Genomic DNA, 24697 nt, shown 5'->3' with positions numbered 1-24697 from the left:
CCTAATGGGGATGAATGATGATGAAGACGACACAACTGCACACAGTCATCTCGAGGCAGGAAAAATACCTGACCCTGCCGGGAATCGAACCCGGGATCCCGTGCGCGGGAAGCGAGAACGCTACCGCAAGACCACGAGCTGCGGACTTGTTCGATTTAAGGAAACCAAAATCTCGATAAGACGCACGGGAAATCTACCTCTAGTCCTCCGAAAGGTAGGGCCGATGGTTCACATCTCTGTGTCAAGTTAATAAGTTCCATATGACTTTTCGTAGTGCCTAACTCGGTACCAAACGCCATCGATGTCAGAGGACAGTGTGGAGACTGCAAGTGGAGGAGGCCTGAGATAGTGGTAGCCCCGAATTACTGGTCGTTAAGGGCGGCGGGCCACATCGTGTGTGCAGCCGCGCCGTAATTGCAGGGCTGCCACCATTAGCATTCCTGGCGGCTGCGCCGCACTCCAAGGTCACGAAATTAACGCCGGCCCGCGCGACCGGTTAAACCACGGCAGGCTAGCGGCATCACTGCCCGCACGAACATCCCGCAGACGGGTCGCGCCGCTGTGGTTGGCAGTAGCGGCCGCTGTCACATGTCACAATGCGAAAGTGACGTGATGCAGCGCGAGCAGCCACAAGGATACTTGGGCCATACGTACGTACATACAGACCCCGCACGCCCCTATCTCTGCCTTCTTACGGTTTGACACAAACATCAGATTCACGTGACGGAGTGCAAAAGGCCGATTTCTGTGACTACGTACTATGCGAAGTGGAGCCGCCAGTTACAGTTTCTCTCCTTTATAGCTCAAATCATTAGGCACATCCGAAGGAACATTGCGTTGTTGTTCTTTACATCATAGGCACTGCAATATCTTATTCAGCCGCAGATAACTTTCAGTTAAAATGTCCTATACACAGGAATTACGTAAAGTGTGTACGAGTTTAGGCTGTGACGGAGGAATGACGACATAGGTAAGTTTTGGTCTCGCCGTGAGCTGTGCAAGAAGAGCGAAAGCGGTTAAGGCTCGTGTAAAATGAGAAATCCGAGTTCGAGTCCCCATTTGGCACAGATTTTTCACTGTCGTCATTAACTTATACAGCTGACGGTTGGTTGTATTCGCAACTACGACTACCTTTCCTCTATTTCATAGCGGCTGCAGTCGTCGCAGCGCCTGTTCCTTTAGTCATCCATGCAGTTTTCAAACACGAGTTTCTCGAAAATGGGTGAGAATTACGTATTGCTGTTCAAGTCCTAGTCGTGATCTACAAACCCTGTCAATGAGAATCAAATCAGTGCGGGGGAGTTCGTACGTTCCCGTTGCCACCACAGATACTGCCTGCAGTCAAACCACAGGGCGCAAAGACAGGCTTCCACAGCGCCATTTGATCGCCGATTGACCGTGACTAACGAATCACAAACGCTACAACCCTTGAGATTACGCATATTACACCCTGATGACACTGAACACAGTCATTGAGGGTGTTGCATACTTTTTCCTGCAGTGTACGTTACAATACTTCAATTATAGAGAAAATCTGGTAGTGAATTCATTAACTTCCTACCGTCTTCGCCATTCATCGAACTTCAGTTATGAGAGACAAGGTTTTTTGTTTACGACATAGGTATATAACGACCCTCATCTTTCATTTTGTAATATTTACACATAAATAAATAATCTCACAAAAGTCTACTCGCACCAGTTTGGTAACATCATCACTGACACGCCACTGATGTCTAAGATTTTAATGACAATAACACTTGTAAAAGTATGCAAAATATTTTTATGTAATAATTTATTCCCGTTAGTGCTTACAACATTGTATCCTAACTTCAAAGAAACTGATATTCAGAGAAATACACAAATTGAAAACTGCTAGTCAAAATTTGACACACGTGTCGTGAAATTGATTTAACAAACGTCATAGCAACAATTTCCCCCATCTCTGACAACGTCATAATTTAAACAGTGTTTTAGGTTAGAGGGACCCCCCATTGGGCGAAACGATAAAATACCTGACGGCTTACCAGAGAGAACATCAGCATCGTTGATAAAGAACGTCCGTCCTCAGAGACCAAAAACAGGAAAAGTTAACGTAATATTGGTAAACTGCAGGAGTATCCAGGGCAAGGTTCCTGAATTAGTATCGCTTATTGAAGGAAATAGTGCGCATATAGTATTAGGAACGGAAAGTTGGTTAAAACCGGAAGTGAACAGTAACGAATTCCTAGACACAGAATGGAATATATACCGCAAGGATAGGATAAACGCCAATGGTGGAGGAGTATTTACAGCAGTAAAGAATTCAATAATATCCAGTGAAGTTATTAGCGAATGCGAATGTGAAATAATCTGGGTTAAGTATCAAAGGTGGGTCAGATATGATAGTCGGATGCTTCTATAGACCACCTGCATCAGCAACCGTAGTAGTTGAGCGCCTCAGAGAGAACCTGCAGAACGTCGTGAAGAAGTTTCGTGATCATACTATTGTAATAGGGGGAGACTTCAATCTACCAGGTATAGAATGGGATAGTCACACAATCAGAACTGGAGCCAGGGACAGAGACTCTTGTGACATTATCCTGACTGCCTTGTCCGAGAATTACTTCGAGCAGATAGTTAGAGAACCAACTCGTGAAGCTAACGTTTTAGACCTCATAGCAACAAATAGACCGGAACTTTTCGACTCCGTGAATGTAGAAGAGGGTATCAGTGATCATAAGTCAGTGGTTGCATCAATGACTACAAGTGTAATAAGAAATGCCAAGAAAGGAAGGAAAATATATTTGCTTAACAAGAGTGATAGGGCACAAATCGCAGAATATCTGAGTGACCACCATCAAACGTTCATTTCTGAGGAAGAGGATGTGGAACAAAAATGGAAAAAATTCAGAAACATCGTCCAGTACGCCTTAGATAAGTTCGTACCGACTAAGGTCCAAAGCGAGGGGAAAGATCCACCGTGGTATAACAATCATGTACGAAAGGTACTACGGAAACAAAGAAAGCTTCATCATAGGTTTAAGAGTAGTCGAATCATAGCTGATAAGGAAAAGCTGAACGAAGCGAAAAAGAGCGTAAAGAGAGCAATGAGAGAAGCATTCAACGAATTCGAACATAAAACATTGGCAAACAATCTAAACAAGAACCCTAAAAAGTTTTGGTCATATGTAAAATCGGTAAGCGGATCTAAATCCCCTATTCAGTCACTCGTTGACCACGATGGCACCGAAACAGAGGACGACCGAAGAAAGGCAGAAATACTGAATTCAGTGTTCCGAAACTTTTTCACTGCGGAAAATCGTAACACGGTCCCTGACTTCAGCCGTCGCACGGACGCCAAAATGGAAAATATTGAAATAAACGATATCGGAATTGAAAAACAACTGCTATCACTTAGTAGCGGAAAAGCATCCGGACCAGACGAGATACCCGTAAGATTCTACAGTGATTATGCTAAAGAACTTGCCCCCTTTCTATCAGCAATTTATCGTAGATCTCTGGAAGAACGTAAAGTACCTAGCGACTGGAAGAAAGCGCAGGTCGTTCCCATTTTCAAGAAGGGTCATAAATCAGATGCGAATAATTATAGGCCTATTTCGCTTACGTCAATCTGTTGTAGAATAATGGAACATGTTTTATGTTCTCGTATTATGACGTTCTTAGATAATACAAATCTCCTTCATCATAACCAACATGGATTCCGCAAACAGAGATCATGTGAAACTCAGCTCGCCCTATTTGTCCAAGAAATTCACAGTGCCGTAGACACTGGCGAGCAGATTGATGCCGTATTCCTGGACTTCAGGAAGGCATTTGATACGGTTCCGCACTTACGTTTAGTGAAAAAAATACGAGCTTACGGAATATCGGACCAGGTTTGTGATTGGATTCAGGATTTCCTAGAAGAAAGAACACAACATGTCATTCTTAACGGTTCAAAATCTGCAGATGTAGAGGTAATTTCGGGAGTACCGCAAGGAAGCGTGATAGGACCTTTATTGTTTACAATATACATAAATGACTTAGTTGACAACATCGGTAGCTCCGTGAGGCTATTTGCAGATGACACGGTTGTCTACAAGACAGTAGCAACATCAGAAGACTCGTACGTACTCCAGGAAGACCTGCAGAGGATTAATGAATGGTGCGACAGCTGGCAGCTTTCCCTAAACGTAGATAAATGTAATATAATGCGCATACATAGGGGCAGAAATCCATTCCAGTACGATTATGCCATAAAAAAATGGTTCAAATGGCTCTGAGCACTATGGGACTTAACATCTTAGGTCATCAGTCCCCTAGAACTTAGAACTACTTAAACCTAACTAACCTAAGGACATCACACACATCCATGCCCGAGACAGGATTCGAACCTGCGACCGTAGCAGTCCCGCGGTTCCGGACTGCAGCGCCTAGAACCGCAAGACCACCGCGGCCGGCGATTATGCCATAGGTGGTAAATCATTGGAAGCGGTAACGACCGTAAAATACTTAGGAGTTACTATCCGGAGCGATCTGAAGTGGAATGATCACATAAAACAAATAGTGGGAAAAGCAGGCGCCAGGTTGAGGTTCATAGGAAGAATTCTAAGAAAATGTGACTCATCGACGAAAGAAGTAGCTTACAAAACGCTTGTTCGTCCGATTCTTGAGTATTGCTCATCAGTATGGGACCCTTACCAGGTTGGATTAATAGAAGAGATAGACATGATCCAGCGAAAAGCAGCGCGATTCGTCATGGGGACATTTAGTCAGCGCGAGAGCGTTACGGAGATGCTGAACAAGCTCCAGTGGCGGACACGTCAAGAAACGCGTTACGCAATACGGAGAGGTTTATTATCGAAATTACGAGAGAGCACATTCCGGGAAGAGATGGGCAACATATTACTACCGCCCACATATATCTCGCGTAATTATCACAACGAAAAGATCCGAGAAATTAGAGCAAATACGGAGACTTACAAGCAGTCGTTCTTCCCACGCACAGTTCGTGAATGGAACAGGGAAGGGGGGATCAGATAGTGGTACAATAAGTACCCTCCGCCACACACCGTAAGGTGGCTCGCGGAGTATAGATGTAGATGTAGAAATGGGACTGTGCGATCACCATTATTAATATTTCACAAATCTGCAGGCTGTTGCTACACAAGTGTGTAGAATGGGCGGCCTGGGTGGCGAGGCCATTGTCCCAGTCGTCTTTTCCTTCGAGAAGATCACCAGAACTCATTTGACAGCAGGCTGGACGTGGGGACTGTCCTGGATGGACTGGAATGAGGAAAAATCACCAACCCTACGCGAGATTAAATCCGACATCTTCGGGACCTGAGTCTGCTCTCTGCCTGCTAGACAACCACGTCCACATGTACATGCAGGTGGGAGCAGTACACCGAATGATTCTTCTACCAGCGAATGTTCTCTGAACTTTTAGAGGAATTCGCACCATGATGCAGAATGGTTCAGATGGCTCTGAGCACTATGGGACTTCTGAGGTCATCAGTCCAATAGAACTTAGAACTACTTAAACCTAACTAACCTAAGGACATCACACACAACCATGCCCGAGGCAGGATTCTAACCTGCGACCGTAGCGGTCGCGCGGTTCCAGGCTGTAGCGCCTAGAACCGCTCGGCCACTCTGGCCGGCGATGCAGAATGCCTCCACTGTAGGGCGTGCGGTTAAAGGCGCTGCAGTCTGGAACCGCGAGACCGCTACGGTCGCAGGTTCGAATCCTGCCTCGGGCATGGATGTTTGTGATGTCCTTAGGTTAGTTAGGTTTAACTAGTTATAAGTTTCTAGGGGACTAATGACCTCAGCAGTTGAGTCCCATAGTGCTCAGAGCCATTTGAACCTCCACTGTAATCACCGCTACTGGAAGTTTACGAGCATCTACGTGATGTTTTCGCACTTATTAAAAATCTTCTGACGAAATGCGGCCTATGCACATTCCCGATCCGAACGTGTACTCCGTCCCTAATGGCCTCCCTTTCGGCGCGACGTTAAACCCTAATCGTCTTTCGCTCTTTTTCCGAAACCCAAATCAACAGTGGGTTGTCTCAGTGGTTGTCAGAACACGTATAGAAGGGCTGGGGTTCAGTCCTCTGGATTAGGGTTTTTGCCGTCACGTATCGTTTCTTTCGCTTCTGTGTGTCCCTAAACTGTAAAGAGCCCAAACTGTAAGTGCCTAGCACGAGTAGGTCTTAAGAGATCGGAAGAGGGCAAGGGCAAACCATCTCTAATATGTTTACGTGTAGTACAACACTACCACATTCAAATCAACTTCAAGTAAACCACAGCTGAACCATTTTCTCGTGCACAGAAAGGTGCAGAAGCAAAATTACCGCCGAACGTTACCCTTCGACGAGTATGACATGAGGTTCGTCACTTCCGCGACGGAAAGTACACTTAGATAGGTCAAATTTTGTAAAATGATGATTCATAGTTTGCAAACTTACCTAGAGTAATCAGGTTTGAACCTTAGTGGTGGCAGAAATTTTTTTGCATCACTACCCGTATTTTGGGAGAAGCGGTCGCGTGAAGTTTATTAGTACCTACCAGACTGTAAGCCAATAGGTCAATAGCTAAAATTCCAGATTTTTTTCCTTCAACGTCTCCTTGAGTAAATGAGTACATGTGACACTTTGTATGGAGATTTGGTAGTCAGGCAAGAACGTCAAGGTCGGCTACCCTCTTGGAGGTAGCCAAGAAGAATGAACTGTGCCGAAAGCAAGTTCCGCTCTCTCTCTCTCTTCTGTCCCATCGTCATCAGTGCGACGACTACACAGATTCACCACCTCCATTCGCACTCAACATCTGTATTCACGCCTATATTCACACTCTGCGATGAATAGATGTACAAACATATTTTAAATTAAAAGGAAGGTCAGGTGATCGCGTCTCAGTTTTGGTTATTGATAACTTGATACCAGTGTCTGAGTTTAATTTGTACAGCACTGAAGATGATCGCTATGTAATCGAAAATCGATTCTGCTATCAATAAAACATCAATATTACGGCCAACGCTGACCCTCCTTCTAATTTAGCTTATATGGTCGTTGTGCACACAGCACTCCATGGAGCCGCCAATCAACAAACATATTTGTCTCCATAAGCACTGTGTATTTACGCGGTAAAATAATCTTATTACATGGAGACAATTTAGTCGCATATGACCGCCGAAATTCGCGAATAACCCATACCGAGAGACAAAGAATGATTGTGTCGACGCCGTATTACCAATTTGTGAAGTGCCTGGAAGGGCGAGATCGTATGACGCTCAGCGGGAGGCTCCTAAATTACACTGAAGCGACAGAAGCCATCTGATACTTCCAAAAGTTTGGACTACATGGTTGTGGAGTGACAGCGATTAGTATAAATTAACTTAGTATTAAGACTGTTTTCTTAATACTAACTCCCGAAAGTAGTGCTTTTGTCCGTAAACGTAAGATGGGATATCGGGCGATCTGGGTGGCCATATCATTCGCCCGAATTGTCCAGAATGTTATTCAAGCCAATCATGAACAGCTGTCGCCTGGTGACATGGCACATTGACATCCATAATAATTCCATCGTCTTTAGCGAACATGAAGTATGAGAATAACAGCAAATGGTCTCCAAGTAGCCGAACATAACTATTTCCAGTCAAAAGTCTGCTCAGTCGGACCAGATGACAGCACACACCATTAAGGATTAACCACCAGCTTACACAGTGACTTGTTGACAACTTGGGCCCATGGCTTCGCGGCGTCTGAGGCACACTCGAACCCTACCATCAACTCTCGCCGACTGAAATCTTGACTCGTCTGACCAGGTCACGGTTTTCCAGTCGTCTAGGGCCCAACAGATATGGACACGATCCCAGGAGACGCGCTGCAGGTGATGTCGTGCTGTTGACAACTTGGGCCCATGGCTTCGCGGCGTCTGAGGCACACTCGAACCCTACCATCAACTCTCGACGACTGAAATCTTGACTCATCTGACCAGGTCACGGTTTTCCAGTCGTCTAGGGCCCAACAGATATGGACACGATCCCAGGAGACGCGCTGCAGGTGATGTTGTGCTGTTGACAACTTGGGCCCATGGCTTCGCGGCGTCTGAGGCACACTCGAACCCTACCATCAACTCTCGACGACTGAAATCTTGACTCATCTGACCAGGTCACGGTTTTCCAGTCGTCTAGGGCCCAACAGATATGGACACGATCCCAGGAGACGCGCTGCAGGTGATGTCGTGCTGTTGACAACTTGGGCCCATGGCTTCGCGGCGTCTGAGGCACACTCGAACCCTACCATGAACTCTCGCCGACTGAAATCTTGACTCGTCTGACCAGGTCACGGTTTTCCAGTCGTCTAGGGCCCAACAGATATGGACACGATCCCAGGAGACGCGCTGCAGGTGATGTCGTGCTGTTGACAACTTGGGCCCATGGCTTCGCGGCGTCTGAGGCACACTCGAACCCTACCATCAACTCTCGCCGACTGAAATCTTGACTCGTCTGACCAGGTCACGGTTTTCCAGTCGTCTAGGGCCCAACAGATATGGACACGATCCCAGGAGACGCGCTGCAGGTGATGTCGTGCTGTTGACAACTTGGGCCCATGGCTTCGCGGCGTCTGAGGCACACTCGAACCCTACCATCAACTCTCGACGACTGAAATCTTGACTCGTCTGACCAGGTCACGGTTTTCCAGTCGTCTAGGGCCCAACAGATATGGACACGATCCCAGGAGACGCGCTGCAGGTGATGTCGTGCTGTTGACAACTTGGGCCCATGGCTTCGCGGCGTCTGAGGCACACTCGAACCCTACCATGAACTCTCGCCGACTGAAATCTTGACTCGTCTGACCAGGTCACGGTTTTCCAGTCGTCTAGGGCCCAACAGATATGGACACGATCCCAGGAGACGCGCTGCAGGTGATGTCGTGCTGTTGACAACTTGGGCCCATGGCTTCGCGGCGTCTGAGGCACACTCGAACCCTACCATCAACTCTCGCCGACTGAAATCTTGACTCGTCTGACCAGGTCACGGTTTTCCAGTCGTCTAGGGCCCAACAGATATGGACACGATCCCAGGAGACGCGCTGCAGGTGATGTCGTGCTGTTGACGGGCCCATGGCTTCGCGGCGTCTGAGGCACACTCGAACCCTACCATCAACTCTCGCCGACTGAAATCTTGACTCGTCTGACCAGGTCACGGTTTTCCAGTCGTCTAGGGCCCAACAGATATGGACACGATCCCAGGAGACGCGCTGCAGGTGATGTCGTGCTGTTAGCAAGGGCACTTACGTCGGCCATCTTCTGTCATAGCCCACTACCGCCAGATTTCACCGCACTGTCCTACCGGGTAGCTTTGTCGTACATCTCAAATTGGTTCCTGCGGTTATTTGAAGTGTTGTTTGTCTGTCAACGCTGACAACTCCACACAAACGCCTTTTTCTCTGTCAACGTGAAGGCCGTCGGCCACTACATTGTCCATGGAGAGAAGTAATGCCTGTTTCTCGGCACACTCTTGACACTGTGGAACTTGGGATATTTAATTTCCTAACGGTTACCGAAATGGAACGTCCCATGCGTCTAGCTCCAACTACCAGTCCGAACACGAAGTCTGTTAATTACAGTCGCGCGGCCATAATCACGTCGGAGACCTTTTCACGTCAATCACCTGGGGCATAAATGACTGCTCCGCACTGATTTGCCCTTTTATGTTGTGTGTACGCGATATTACCGCCATCTGTACATGTGCATACCGCTATCCGATGAGTTTCGTCCTCTATCGTAGTTGTATTGCCTGCTGCGTTATGAAACGAATACACGAGGGCATTCTGAAATACTGTGTTGTAACTCTTCGGAATGTTTGTTTACAAAGCAGAGTCATTGAGCTTCTCGTCTTGTAACGGAGTATTTACGTTGGACAGGGTGTGCCGTGGAAGGACATCTTGAGTTGAGCGGCGCGCGCGCGGGTGTGTGTGTGTGTGTGTGTGTGTGTGTGTGTGTGTGTGTGAGAGAGAGAGAGAGAGAGAAAATGAGAATTTTATTCTCTATGTTTTCATCTTGTTTGCCTACGACAAAAGCGTGAGAGCGTAATTTGCGGCGTGCGGCCGGAGCACGCGAGGATGGGCCAAAAAACGCGTCCATCAAGATACAGAGCGCAATCGATACTCGGGTCGACCCCTCGCCGTGTTGCGTGTTGGCTGCTCCCGTGCTGGCGTTACCACATCTCACGCGCCTACCTGTTAGCGCACACACACAGCGTAGTATTTTGGAGTGTCCTGCCGGTACTGACCCGTTAGCTGCGGTGACGTAATCTGCCCCAAGGTCAGCTACTCTTCTTTGTATTCATAGTGGTATGACAGAAATGACTTTTTGCAGAACAGCATAAAATGTTGTCATTGAGGATCACGTTAGTGAACCTACGATTTGCAGTTCGTCCATGTCACCTTCTCAGATTTGTAATTATGAAGAAGAAAAAAGGCATACTGTCAGGGTCACCTTAGGACTTGTCTTCTCTGGTGTTGTTCTTACAGAGTGTGTAGGTCCGAAAAAAAGTCGCCGCCTTTGAAGATCAAAAGATTTTTTTAGCGTTGCTGGAGTTTTGTTAACAGTCGGTAAACCAGCGCGTGAAGTCGCTCATTGGAGTGTTGCTAGTGGCATACATTTCTTTACTTTTTAAAATCCATATTTGTTAACAAATAGAACTCTTAATTAACAAACATTAGGAAAAACATCTAATTTTAGATTACTATTTGCATGAAAATACGAGTATTCACACTAAATTAAAATTTGGTACAAAAGAGAACAGGAAAGAGAAAATCTAATCTTTTTTATTGCTAGAGATTGAACAGTGTCACTAATGTATACACTATTTTTGATTTAACAAATGGACATTTCCCCTGTCTGCATCAAATTTTAATTTATTTTCATGCGACCAATAATTAAAAACGATTTAGTTTTTATTAAAAGTTATGACGTAAAATTTATTAATTAACATTTCCAACAGTCAATAAATGTGGAAGCAAAAAGAAATATAATATATACTAACTACGACGGGCGTTCAATAAGTAATGCAACTTTTTTTTTCTCGAAGCAGGTTGGTTTCATTCAGGATTCCAATATTTCATATTATTCCACACTATTTTGGCTACAAAACCCTATTTTTCAACATAATCTCTGTTCAATGCGACGGCCTTATCTTACCTTACAGGGTGGGCCTGTATGGCTGCATGGAACCACTCTACTTATCGACGCCGGAACGAAAGTCTTGCTGCATCAATAAGCTCCCCATCATCTACGTACTGCTTCCCGCGGAGTGCAGTCTTTATCGGCCGAACCATTTGGAAATCGGAAGATGCGAGATCCGGGCTATAGAATGGATGAGGAAGAACAGTTCAGTGAAGTTCTGTGAACTACTCTCGGGTGCGCGGAATTGTGTGTAAGGCCTTGAGTCTTCATCAGGAACAAGATCTTCCTTTTGCATTTTTGTGGCGACGAACAGGTTGCAGTCGTTTCTTCAATCTCCTGAGGATAGCACAATACACTCGAGAGCCGGACGTTGCACGATGACTGAGGACATCAAACAGAATAACCGTTTCAGACACCCAGAAGACCGTCGCTACGACGTCACTGAGGGTCCGGCAATGAACTTTTTCTTCAGAGGAGAGGTGGTGTGGCGCCTCTCCATGGATTGCCGTTTTGTTTCCCGTTCGAAGTGATGAGCTCACGTTTCATCGCCTGTGACGATGTTCGACAGAAAATTGTCACCGTCAGCCTCGTAACGCACTAGCAATTCCCCACAGGTGTTCCTTAGTTGCTCCTTATGGTCTTCTGTGAGGCGGCGAGGAAACCAGTTGGCACACATCTGAGTTATGCAAATGGTGCACGACTGTTTCAGCACTACTAACAGTGGTCTCCAGTTAAGCAGCGACGTGTTTCTTTGTGATCCCACGATCACCTCAAATGAGTGTGTCCGCACGTTCCAACATTGCAGGAGTGACAGGCGCGTGTGTGGGCAGGTCGGAAGGTTTGCCCGACCCTGTCGCCTCGCCCAACGACTCACCGTGCTTTTGTTCGCTGCGAGGTCTCCGCAGACAGTCTGCAACCGGCCATGTATATCTGCGTTCCTCTGGTTTTCCGCCAGAAGAAACTCAGTGACAGCTCACTGTTTGGAACGCACCTCCGTTTCCGACGCCATTTTGACGGTTACGTAAAGCGCCACCACCTATCGGAACTTCAGGAAACTTAAAGGGGGTGAAGCGGGAATAATCCACGATGTCCCACAACAAATTCCGCCTTTTTTTTAAACCGAAATTGGCCGAGGAAAAAAGTGTCGCATTACTTATTGAACGTCCCTCGTGGATGAAATTTGGCTTTCCAGCCAGAGACGTAGCCGCGGTAACTTTCTGCGTCCTCTCAGCTGTGCCGAATTTTTTCGGGCCCGAACCTAATCGTAGCTCGGGCTGCCGTCACGGCGACGGGAGCTGCGACGGTGAATGAGCAGCGAGACCGCGGGGTGGCTGCAAAACAAGGCGCCCGACGCTTTCGCTGCGACTGCGTCAGCTGTGCCTCCGCCTGGCTTCCCTTCGCTAGGCGCTACCCTTCCCTACTCTGCTTTCCCGGGCAGCCCCTCGACATATCGACGTTGCTATTAGCCGCTCCCGACTCCCCGCTTCCTCTCGCAACAAAGACACGCCTGCCACCTGCGCGCGCTCACAGTGCGATCTTCCTGGCGCGCGGCCGACACTGCGACGCATTCTCTTTCGCGTCTTGGGCGCTACAGGGTGGTCCGAAAGTAATGCAAAATACTGTATATCGCTTATTGCTGTCTCCTCAAAATCGGTCCGAGATAAAAAGAAAACTCATTAATTTTGGGTAATATGTTGGGTGCCGTTTTAAAGTAGTCTACGAAATTCCACGATTGTCGAAAAATAGCAGAAAAATTGTAATTTGTGCACTGAGCTTTCTTTTGAAAGCACTGTCCAAACTACTGACTAGTTCAAGATGAAAGTGAATAATATTTTAAGTCATAAATCTGTCGCTGTTTTAAAGTAGTCTACATAGTACTGGGTGACACCAAAGTGAACAGACTCTTTTAAAGCGACTGTCTAAATTACTGGATAGTTTAACGTAAAAAATAAACTGAATATTTTTTAAATAATATATGGATGCTGTATTAAAGGGGTCTTCATAACTACAAGATAATCCAAAAGTAACCACAAAGTTTCGTATGCTGAATTCTGTTTTAAAGGGAACCCCTTGCATTTTTCGCAGCTTATATACGAAAGTCTTGCTGCATCAATAACCCCCCCCCCCCCAATCATCTACGCACTGCTCCCCGCGGGGTGTATCCTTTATCGGGCCAACCATATGGAAATCGGAAGATGCGAGATACGGGCTATAGTGTGGACGAGGAAAAACAGTTCAGTGAACTTCTGTGAACTCCTCTCGGGTGCGCGGAGAAGAAATAAAAACTTTTGAGGTTCGCCGATGACATTGTAAGTCTGTCAGAGACAGCAAAGGACTTGGAACAGCAGCTGAACGGAATGGACAGTGTCTTGAAAGGAGGATATAAGATGAATATCAGCAAAAGCAAAACAATAATGGAATGTAGTCGAATTAAGTCGGTGATGCTGAGGGAATTAGATTAGGAAATGAGACACTTGTAGTAAAGGAGTTTTGCTATTTGGGGAGCAAAATAACTGATGATGGTCGAAGTAGAGAGGATATAAAATTTAGACTGGCAATGGCAAGGAAAGCGCTTCTGAAGAAGAGGAATTTGTTAACATCGAGTATAGATTTAAGTGTCAGGAAGTCGTTTCTGAAAGTATTTGTATGGAGTGTAGCCATGTATGGAAGTGAAACATGGACGATAAATAGTTTGGACAAGAAGAGAATAGAAGCTTTCGAAATGTGGTGCTACAGAAGAATGCTGAAGATGAGATGGGTAGATAACATAACTAATGAGGAGGTATTGAATAGAATTGGGAAGAAGTTTGTGGCACAACTTGACTAGAAGAAGGGATCCGTTGGTAGGACATGTTCTAAGGCATCATGGGATCACCGATTTGGTATAGGAGGGCAGCGTGGAGGGTAAAAATCGTAGAGGGAGACCAAGAGATGAATACACTAAGCAGATTCAGAAGGATGTGGGTTGCAGTAGGTACTGGGAGATGAAGAAACTTGCACAGGATAGAGTGGCATGGAGAGCTGCATCAAACCAGTCTCATGACTGAAGACCACAACAAAAATACGTTATATGTACGTAATATGCATTACAATACTTATAGGAGGCTTATCCATGATCTGATATGAGTTTCCTGAATTTATCCTGCAATTTTAGCTTTATATAATTAAAAGTGCGTTTAATTCGCCAAACTGCTTTTAAATGTGGTGCCAATGTAAACATTAGACAACTCGACTGTTACGGCGTGAAGTCAAGCGTCGGCACGCCAACGAAAGAGGAGAGACGGCTGTGAGAAGAGGTCGGCCAATCGCACACTGACCGGACCTCCCTCCAGGACAATGCAACAGCAGCGGTCCCTGTGTGAAGAGGACATTAGCACCGCGACCGACTGGTGACGACCTAGTTCAATAGGAGGTTTAATATTATCCAGTTCAATAGCAGCTTCAAGTCTAGCGACTTGGATAGCAGCGTCAATGCTAGATCACTTTGCCTGTACACACTATATAGCACAGACTTGGGATTGTCTCCACTGAAGAAACTTGATTACTTTGTATGTCGTCCTTTGCTTGCGACACATCAGTGTAATTGCAAAAGTATTATAATTTTCCTTTTATAATAAAACTCATTAATACGACTCGTTTGATTGATTGTCTAGCGATCCGAGTATGCAGCTTCCTAGACACCACATCTACAGGTCAGTTTGTTACCACAACCTGTATTTGAGAATCACATTTCTTAGCTACGCCTACTCAATCACATTTAAGCCTAACCTAGTTCAAAAACTGTTCTAATGTGTGTGAAATATTATGGGACTTAACTGCTAAGGTCATCAGTCCCTAAGCTTACACACTACTTAACCTAAATTATCCTAAGGACAAACACACACACACACACACACACACACACACACACACACACACACACACGAAGAGGACTCGAACCTCCGACGGGACCAACCGCACAGTGCATGACTGCACCGCCTAACCTAGATCTCGTGCGATGTAACAGGTCTCTGTCACCACAACCAAGATTTCAGGGAGATCCAGTAAAACATTCTGTCCTTTAAAGTGGGTGTCCCTCTTAGTAGGTAATCCAACGTAATAGCAAAACAAACCTTTTAAATTGTACTCTGGTGCTCTTAATAGGGTTTCGAATCTTACGCTCACCCAGAACCGTTAGTAAAAATTTAAGACCTGTAATTTTTAATAATGAAAATGTATTGCTGTAACAGACATTATTTACCGATTAACATTTTCGTCTTCTCTAGAAAGCGTGTTTGCCTTCAGAGAACTGGATATCTATGTATTAAACAACCGAATCCAGATATTTAAACGTCTATCTGTATAATGTCTATAGCTGTATGCTTTTATCAACCACTCATGAGTGCATTATTTATTGGCATCGAGTACTTTGTTACAGAAAGACGTCGAGGTAATTAGACACAAGCTCAGAATTGGGAAGAATGGGGAAGGAAACCAGCGGAACCTTGCCTTAATTGATTTAAGGAAACACAAAACTGGATGGACGGACGGGTATTTGATGCGCCATCTTCCAGAATGCTACTCCAGTGTGACAACCACGGCGTGATCTGATTCCCCGAGCCGTATTCAGTTACCAGTGCCAACCTCGTACAGTAAGTTGTCAGTCTGCAGCAGGATGTGCTCTTGGCTGCTACCGAGGAGAAAACTGTAATGTATACTGATCACTACTTCATTTTCCTCTACCACTCACCCACCAAGTGGATGCTTCGCCCGTGGTGGACAGACGAGCGCAACAAATTACGTTTCGCTTTCTCAAAGTCCAGCAAGCACCATAGACAAATTGTGTGCAAATTATCCGGATCTAACAGCACTGATTGAATGGACACAGACAGGAACGACTGCCAGAGCTTCGTTCGCGGCCTAAAGAGTGCTAATTTCAGACCTGCTGCATCACAAAGCATCAACAGGGGTCCAGAGCACACAGCCCTGTTGAGTAACTGTTCCGACATACGACCCAGATCGAATTCCACCACTTAAGCGTGCCTGCACAGGAAACAGGGCGGCATCCGGTTCAGAGAAAGGACCACCCATTGTCGGGTCTAATAGGGGCCGTACCCACTGAATGGTGACCCCCTATCCTCACCTACTTCGTTAATGTTTTATATATGAATATATTATTTCTGTAATGTATCTGCCGCGCGGTCGCAGGCGTCTTGTCACGGTCCGCGCGGCTCCCCCCGTCGTAGGTTCCAGTCCTCCCTCGGGCATAGTGTAAATTAGTTTCAGTTAGATTAAAGGAGGACCGGTGACCTCAGCAGTTTGGTCCCCTAAGACCGTACCACAAATTTCCAAATGTCCGATACTGTTGTACTTAGCGGAGCTGAGCTGAGCGTACGACGACTTAGGGACACTATTTCCTCTGGACTTTCGACGCAGTGGCGATTCTTCTTTGAGAAACGTACTACGTTTACATGTGGCACCAAAAAGTGGACTTCGTTAACAGATTTCGCAATACCATTTCTGGTTGGTAATGCGATTCTAACTGCCCTATTTTCTTCTCCACAATCTACTTTTGCTCCCATGTAAAAGCGTAATCGGTTTTGAAAGGTGCTAGGGTTGTCAGTTGTTTCTAACAACTTTCGGTTGATCTGGACGGAATGACTTTGTGCAGTGACGAAGCTGAAATATCAGACTCAGTATGAAGCGTTGTCTACCTCCGATATTTAACTGAAGAGAAAAAGCCATTGTGCTGACTAGGTCAGAAACCGTAACAGTTGATATCAGCTGATATCTAGAGGCAATTTGTGTTATACAACCGACTGTCGGAAAACCGATGTTTGACCGATCTAGCAAAACTGTTTCAAGCCCTAACATGTAAACACGGGAGAGAAAAATTGTTTCCGATATTCAGTTTTCGTCTTCCGGAAGTTGTCTCTCATGTAAACGTAGCTACTGTATAAAACTGTTCTGTCGTTGCGAGAATCGAACCTGAAACCCTTGAAGTCTTGCACTAGGTTCAACCTTAGTACCAACTGGGGCGGTATATTTTATAACCACGCACATACTATGTAAGCGACTGTACAGGGCAGGGTGGAGGGTACCCTGTACCCCAAGTATCTTTTCAGATCCTTTATCATTGGCGTATGAAACAAGCAAAAACTGAATATCTGGTCCCCAGTACGCGTCCTAAGCCCTCTTATCTTATTCTTCTTATCCTAATCCTTACGCGAGATATACGAAGGTGACAGCAAAATTTTAGCCTTACTCGAATAACGGTTCACTAAATTTTCCTAACAGTGTTTCGTGAGCACAGCGTCTTTATTCCTGTTTCCTACTTAATTTTTCTGAGCATTGCTGTAAAACACTCTTATGGGTTATACGGGCGTGTGTATTTGTTTGATGTCTGCCGTCATGTTTAGCTGATAAGGAGTCCAAGCGCTCGAGCAGTACTCTACAATTTTTCGCACTAGCGCCTTGTATGCTGTGTGTCATACACACTCCACTTTCCCAGAACCCTTCTACCAAATGTAAGTCTTGCAGCCGTCTTCTCATTACTGACTTTACGGATTCATCTCACGTGATTTTGCTTCTTAGTGTTGCATCTAGATAGTTAAACGATGTACAGCATCCAGAAGTTTACCACTGATTTTAGTAACGTGATACCAACCGGTGTCTGCTACTTCGAAGATATTGTAGGTCAAACTTTATTTTAAACTGCGATGAATTTTTGTGGGAAGTTTTTCCTCGATAGAATTCGTTACGTTCGATCTTAGTGTATGCTCTACGATCAAGCAGCAAACGGGTGGTAGAAATACTGATATGTAGTTGTACGTATCCGTTCTCTTACCCGTTTTGTAAAAAGGAGACATCCACGTACTTTTCCAATCACGCAGTAAGAAACTTTGAAATTTATCTTTCTGCTGCCGTGCTATTAACACGCATAACTTACACTTATAAACCTGAGAACTGTAAAGATTTGTATTCGGCGAATTTTTTGTTTGTTTACATCTTGCCAGACAACAGTTCTGCTTGCTACGGTACATGTAGAGTTTTCGCAGAATTCTATCACCGCTGTACATCCGTGCTGGTGAGGCCCCACGTACAAATATTCGCCACTTTTTACTTCGTTAAACAGTGAAATATTTACAATGTCATTTTAAAATTTTTAAACCATCTTAATATTCAGAGTACTTCAGATATGATGGCCCTTCTTCCTGTTTACCACTATAATTCCGGCGGAGGCAATTCGTCCAACACAGACCCACTTCTGGTGAGAGAGAAAACGGCGACTGAGGCAACGAAATTTGATTACTTCTCGAAGAAGCGATTCACTGTCTCTAATACGGAATAAACACACTGCTGCTTCATTTTGCAATGATCATACTCTTTAACAAAACCGATTAAGTCTTCTATGAGAATATGACGAAAGGTAACAATGAAGAAGAAAGGTAACAATGAAATAGAACAGTAGCACATTTCTCGTAGATGGTTTCTCGTTCTGTGTGCATTAGCTTTGTGACAAAGTCTGGGTTCAGATCGCCGCCGATAACAGTAACAATTTCCGTGCCTCACGATTCTAGACGTCGGTCACTGGTCGTATGGAAATGTTTCAGGGTGCTAAGCTAAATGGAGATGAGAAACAATTGTGGCATTCATAATGCGAATTCAAGCAAGTAATAGGCTCTTCTTTAGATAAGTTATTACCTACTTCCACTGTAGGTGCGTTTTCTATTAAAATATGCGTTCTTCAGGAGTCAGTTATCGAACGGGTCTGAGAAACTGGATGTGATACAAACTGTCAGAACAGAAAATCCAAGGTCCTTTAAGTAATGGTAATCTGACCTCGTAGTTTCTAAAAGTGAAAAAAAGTAAAAAACAACCTACTACAGTCAAGTGACCTGTTGCACCAACTCCTTCAGTGCAGCAATGTCTTAAGACAGATCGTAACAGGTGCTGGAAATAACCTCCAAGGAGGGCGCCGGTGCAGCGCGGAACAAAAAATACAGCCTCAGGGGGCTAAATTTTCCGGACCGGTTTTGAAGGCAAAGTACAAAAATGAAAACATTTGCTGATTACTCACGAGACATGCGTTTTCGACTTGGCCATCGTTGACGTCCGTGCAGTAGTGGAGCGCTGAAGGCGTGTCTGTTTGACGCCGGTGTCTTGTCGGAGCACGAGGGCTACGGTACCCAACACACCACAACAAACAAGTGAGACAGACTGACCGACGCGCCTACAAGCCGCGCGCTTGCCAACAACGCCGCCAACCACGCGCGCCGCTGCTGCCACCTAACGTCGGCGTCGCCAACTTGTAGGAGCACGCGGCGAGGTAACGCCGATTCGTTAGAGCTGTCCGACAGATGGCACGGCGGGACACCGCACCGCTGTGTGGGCGGGAAAGTGTAGGAAAGTGTACGACTTGTGAAAGAAATGCTTCGTAGTCGGAAGCAAAGTCCGTTTAGCTTCGGTCGGAGCAATCTATGGAGATTTCACAGGTTGGTTCTGCAGTGATGTTTTCCTTTCCCTTCTACAAGGGAAAGAAACAAAAGACATGTCAGACCGTTGTTTCCTGTTCTTAACATCCCGCTTGAAGGCTGGCTTCCCACTGGACACCAATGGAGCCGAAGGTGACGTCACTGTCAAACGATGGCGTGTGTTCACATTATACGGGACATCAACACGTCACTTCGTTTAACACAATAGCGAAAGGCGGAAGTCCGGTTATGAGTTATCATCCGTGATACAAAAAGTACGGAAGATAGTATCGGAACTGAGAAATTAGTAATGATAAAGGCTGTTAAATGGCAAAATCAAAGTTCGTAGCGTGTATTCTTGACGAAGTATCGACGATAAACTGTTTAAAAGTAAAGTAATACTAAATGTGTTGACAACATGTACTGCTGTGCAACACTTATGGAAGAAAATAACTTTCGCGTGTCAAGCAACATAGCTCGACGAAGCTTGAACCATACATATACTACTGGTCTGCGAGCTGATAGTCCATGCTGCTGCAAACGTCTTCGAACTGTTCGTGCCGATGGTTGTTGTCTTGGAAACGTCCTCATTTTTTGACTCAGGGATCGAGACGTGGATGCACGATCCGTTACAGCCATGCAGATAAGATCCCTGTCATCTCGACTGCTAGTGATACGAGGCCGTTGGGATCCAGCACCGCGTTCCGTATTACCCTCCTGAACCAACCGATTCCATATTCTGCTAACAGTTATTGGATCTCGACCAACGCGAGCAGCAATGTCGCGATACGATAAACCTCAATCGCGATAGTCTACAATCCGACCTTTATCAAAGTTGGAAATGTGATGGTACGCATTTCTTCTCCTTACACGATGCATCACAACAACGTTTCACCAGGCAACGCCGGTCAACTGCTGTTTGTGTATGAGAAATCGGTTGGAAACTTTCCTCATGTCAGCACGTTGTAGGGTCGCCACCGGCGCCAACCTTGTGTGAATGCTCTGAAAAGCTAATCATTTGCATATCACAGCATCTTCCTCCTGTCGGTTAAATTTAGCGTCTGTAGCACGTCATCTTCGTGGTGTAGCAATTTTATTGGCCAGTAGTGTACATACTCTGCAAACCACAGTGAAGGTTTTAGTACAGGGCATATGGCATGGTACCACATATTAGTGTTTGTTATGAATGTGGTAATGGATAGTTACTATTAATTCAGCCCAAACATCAATGGTAACAGAAAACTGCTTTAGTTTATTCAAGGACGCCATATCACACTTTCTAATTAATATTTGTTTTACAGGGCTCACTAAAATAGGAATGTGGCTACACTTAATAAATAACCGATAACATTAATTATTTTAATGAGATTATGTTACAAAACGGTACAAAACTTCGGTGCAATTTGAGGTGTGGCACTCTCTCCTAAACCTAGTCCAATGAAATATAAATAAATTCGCTGTTTCTTGGCAGCCTATGGTATTGTAAGTACCACAAATAGCAATGTGGCAGAATATGTTACTGGTACAAATTATGAGCAAACAGCGACTGCTAAATTGGAAGGTAGTCTTCAGAATACTGCCCTGGGCTGACTAGAGGCACTGTATTAAACTTCCTGACTGCTGGTTAATAACCACCTGAAGTTACGTAGTCCGCAGTTGAGAGTGTTCCCAATCGGCCGTCCGTTTGATCACTGGAGGGAATGCGACGTGCTGGAGGACGTGTCGCAGAAGCAGGAAGAGGTCTGTGTTTGAGAGCGGCATCTAGAGGCTGCTACGCGGAGCTGAGAGACGCTAGGTGTGTGGTTGTGTCACTCGTGGTATTTATTGTGTGCGTCTTGCTATAACAGTGAAAGGATGTGTATATACTTGTCTGAAAAGCTTTTAAGAGTGTTGCAGGGAATATATATGACGGTAGTATCTGTTCCCGAAAGAACAGTTACTGTGGATGACCATGCAGCTTTGCTAGAAATGAAATGATAATTAAATGGACACCCTAGTTGCAAACAGGCGTTGATGTACTTCATTGGGGACATGTTGAAACTGTGTGCCCCGACCGGGACTCGAACCCGGTAAGCAGGAGATCCCGGGTTCGAGTCCCGGTCGGAGCACACATTTTCAACATGTCCCCAATGAAGTACATCAACGCCTGTTTGCAGCTAGGGTGTCCATTTAATTATCATTTCATTGTTGCAGGGAAGGTTGAGTTGAGAAATAATCGTTAAGAAAAAGTTCGATGTGTTGCGCCGTTTTCGATTTAAGGGGGGTAGGACGTCAAACTGGCCGACTTGGAGCAGGAGATGGACCACACGACATTTTAATTTCCACTGTCTATACTTTGACAAATGATTTCATAAAACTTTGTCAGCATGACCAGGAAGAGTTCAGGATTTACGCTCATAGCAGTGGAAGTTCAAAAATATAACAAAATATATTTTTTTTGCATGTGAAATTTCATCATTTTTTCACTTACTATTGGCTGCATTCGTTGCTATAGGTACACTTTTCCTCATAAGTAAGGGAGATTCTTCGATGAATTTTGCACAGCATACAAACCATACTTACAGGTGTATGAAACTCGAGAATTTTCCAAATCTATTAAAAACTGTGCTAAAATTGAGATAATTAGCCATAAAATTTGAGTTTTTCTAAACATGAAGTTTAAAATGTAACAGCTCATTCATTTTTTTCATTAATTAAATAAATTCTGGAGTTTCATACACCTGTAAGTATAACAACAAACGCAGCCAATAGTAAGTGAAAAAATGATGAAATTTCGCACGTAAAAAAATTTATTTTGTTATACTTTTGAACTTACATTGCTATGAGTTTGAATCCTGAATCCTTCCTGGTCGTGTTGACAAAGTTTTATGAATTTATTTGTAAAAGTATAGACAGTGGAAATTAAAATGTCGTGTGGTGCCCCTCGTGCTCCAAGTCGGCCCGTTTGACGTCCTACCCCTCTTAATTAGCATTGAATCGGACCATTGCGGGCCCACCATATATAATTAGTGTTATTTGTTCGCATAACATAGATGAAGACGCACGAGACTGCTAAGCTTTAGGCTTGGGTTCGATCCTGACGACTGTCCCATGTCAATTTTTTTTACCGCTCTCTTGTTCGGTTTTGGGAACCCAACGAAGAAGGGGGTTGGCGACACCGTCCCTGACGGACGTTTCAATTTGCGCCTGATTGGCTAACTTCCAGGTTAATTAACTTGGAAACGGCGCCACGTATCGAATTTTTTTCTTAACAATTATTTATCATTACAACCTGCCCTATCAGACTGTTTCTGATAGCCCTGTGTAGTATGTGTCCCTCATAAGGCTGATTTTCACTAACGTTTCGGCAGATTTTTGCAAATTAATTTTTGCAATGTGTAGCTGGAATCAGGCCACGCAAATTCTGCTCATATCTTTTAAGAGACGCTCAGCGTCTGTGGAAGACGTCGGTTGTTTGAACGTTACACACAAAATTACCGAACTATCTGTTTAATAAATCACGACTGCCAAAAACGAACTCGAATTATTTACAGATGAATGGAAAAACTGGTAGAAGCTGTCCTAGGGGAAGATCAGTTTGGATTCCGTAGAAATATTGGAGCACGTGAGGCAGTACTGACCCTACGACTTATCTTAGAAGCTAGATTAAGGTTCAAATGGTTCAAATGGCTCTGAGCACTATGGGACTTAACATCTATGGTCATCAGTCCCCTAGAACTTAGAACTACTTAAACCTAACTAACCTAAGGACATCACACAACACCCAGCCATCACGCTAGATTAAGGAAAGGCAAACCTACGTTTCTAGCATTTGTAACTTAGAGAAAGCTTTTGACAATGTTGACTGGAATGCTCTCTTTCAAATTCTGAAGGTGGCAGGGGTAAAATACAGGGAGCGAAAGGCTATTTACAATTTGTAAAGAAAGCAGATGGCAGTTATAATAGTCGAGGGACATGAAAGGGAAGCAGTGGTTGGGAAGGGACTGAGACAGGGTTGTAGCCTCTCCCCGATGTTATTCAATCTGTATATTGAGCAAGAAGTAAAGGAAAAAAAAAAGAAAAATACGGAGTAGGTATTAAAATCGACGGAGAAGAAATAAAAACTTTGACGTTCGCCTCGCCGATGACATTGTAATTCTGTCAGAGACAGCAAAGGACCTGGAAGAGCAGTTGAACGGAATGGACAGTGTTTTGAAAGGAGGATATAAGATGAACATCAACAAAAGCAAAACGAGGATAATGGAATGTAGTCGAATTAAGTCGGGTGATGCTGAGGGAATTGGATTAGGGAATGAGACACTTAAAGTAGTAATGGAGTTTTGCTATTCGGGGAGAAAAATAACTCATGATGGTCGAAGTAGAGAGGATATAAAATGCAAACTGGCAATAGCAAGGAAAGAGTTTCTGAAGAAGAGAAATTAATTAGCATCGAGTATAGATTTAAGTGTCAGAAGTCGTTTCTGAAAGTATTTGTATGGAGTGTAGCCATGTATGGATGTGAAACTTGGACGATAAATAGTTTGGACAAGAAGAGAATACAAGCTTTCGAAATGTGGTGCTACAGAAGAATGCTGAAGATTAGATGGGTAGATCACATAACTAATGAGGAAGTATTGAATAGAATTGGGGAGAAGAGGAACTTGTGGCACAACTTGACTAGAAGAAGGGGTTGGTTGGTAGGACATGTTCTGAGGCATCAAGGGATCACCAGTTTAGTATTGGAGGGCAGAGTGGAGGGTAAAAATCGTAAAGGGAGACCAAGAGATGAATACACTAAACAGATTCAGAAGGATGTAGGTTGCTGTAGGTACTGGGAGATGAAGAAGCTTACACAGGATAGAGTAGCATGGAGAGCTGCATCAAGCCAGTCTCAGAACTGAAGACCACAACAACAACAACAACAACAACAACAAACAAACAAAATGACTTTAAATCAGAATTTTGAGTGCCCTTTGGATAGTGCAGTGCCATATTAGTCTAGTGTAATATTTGTTTTATCGATATGTATTAACATCGACAGTTAACCACGAAGAATAACCAGTACCACAGCAGCGACTGACAAGCAAACT

The 24697-nt window shown here is 44.7% G+C and overlaps 1 protein-coding gene across 1 annotated transcript in view; it reads right to left on the bottom strand.

Moving 5' to 3' along the window:
• LOC126251329 (transmembrane ascorbate-dependent reductase CYB561) overlaps positions 1 to 19390 on the bottom strand; it is a 306700-nt gene extending 287310 nt beyond the window's left edge. The window contains exon 1 of the mRNA XM_049951673.1: positions 19235 to 19390. Coding sequence (XP_049807630.1) covers positions 19235 to 19260 — 26 coding nt within the window. The 5' untranslated portion in view covers positions 19261 to 19390. The remainder of the gene's footprint in view (positions 1 to 19234) is intronic.
• Between the last annotated feature and the right edge of the window lie 5307 nt (positions 19391 to 24697).

The sequence above is a fragment of the Schistocerca nitens genome, chromosome 4 (assembly GCF_023898315.1).
Source record: "Schistocerca nitens isolate TAMUIC-IGC-003100 chromosome 4, iqSchNite1.1, whole genome shotgun sequence".
Classification (NCBI taxonomy): Eukaryota; Metazoa; Arthropoda; class Insecta; order Orthoptera; family Acrididae; genus Schistocerca; species Schistocerca nitens.
Note: the sequence above shows the minus strand (reverse complement) of the source record. Positions and strands in the feature narration are given on the sequence as shown.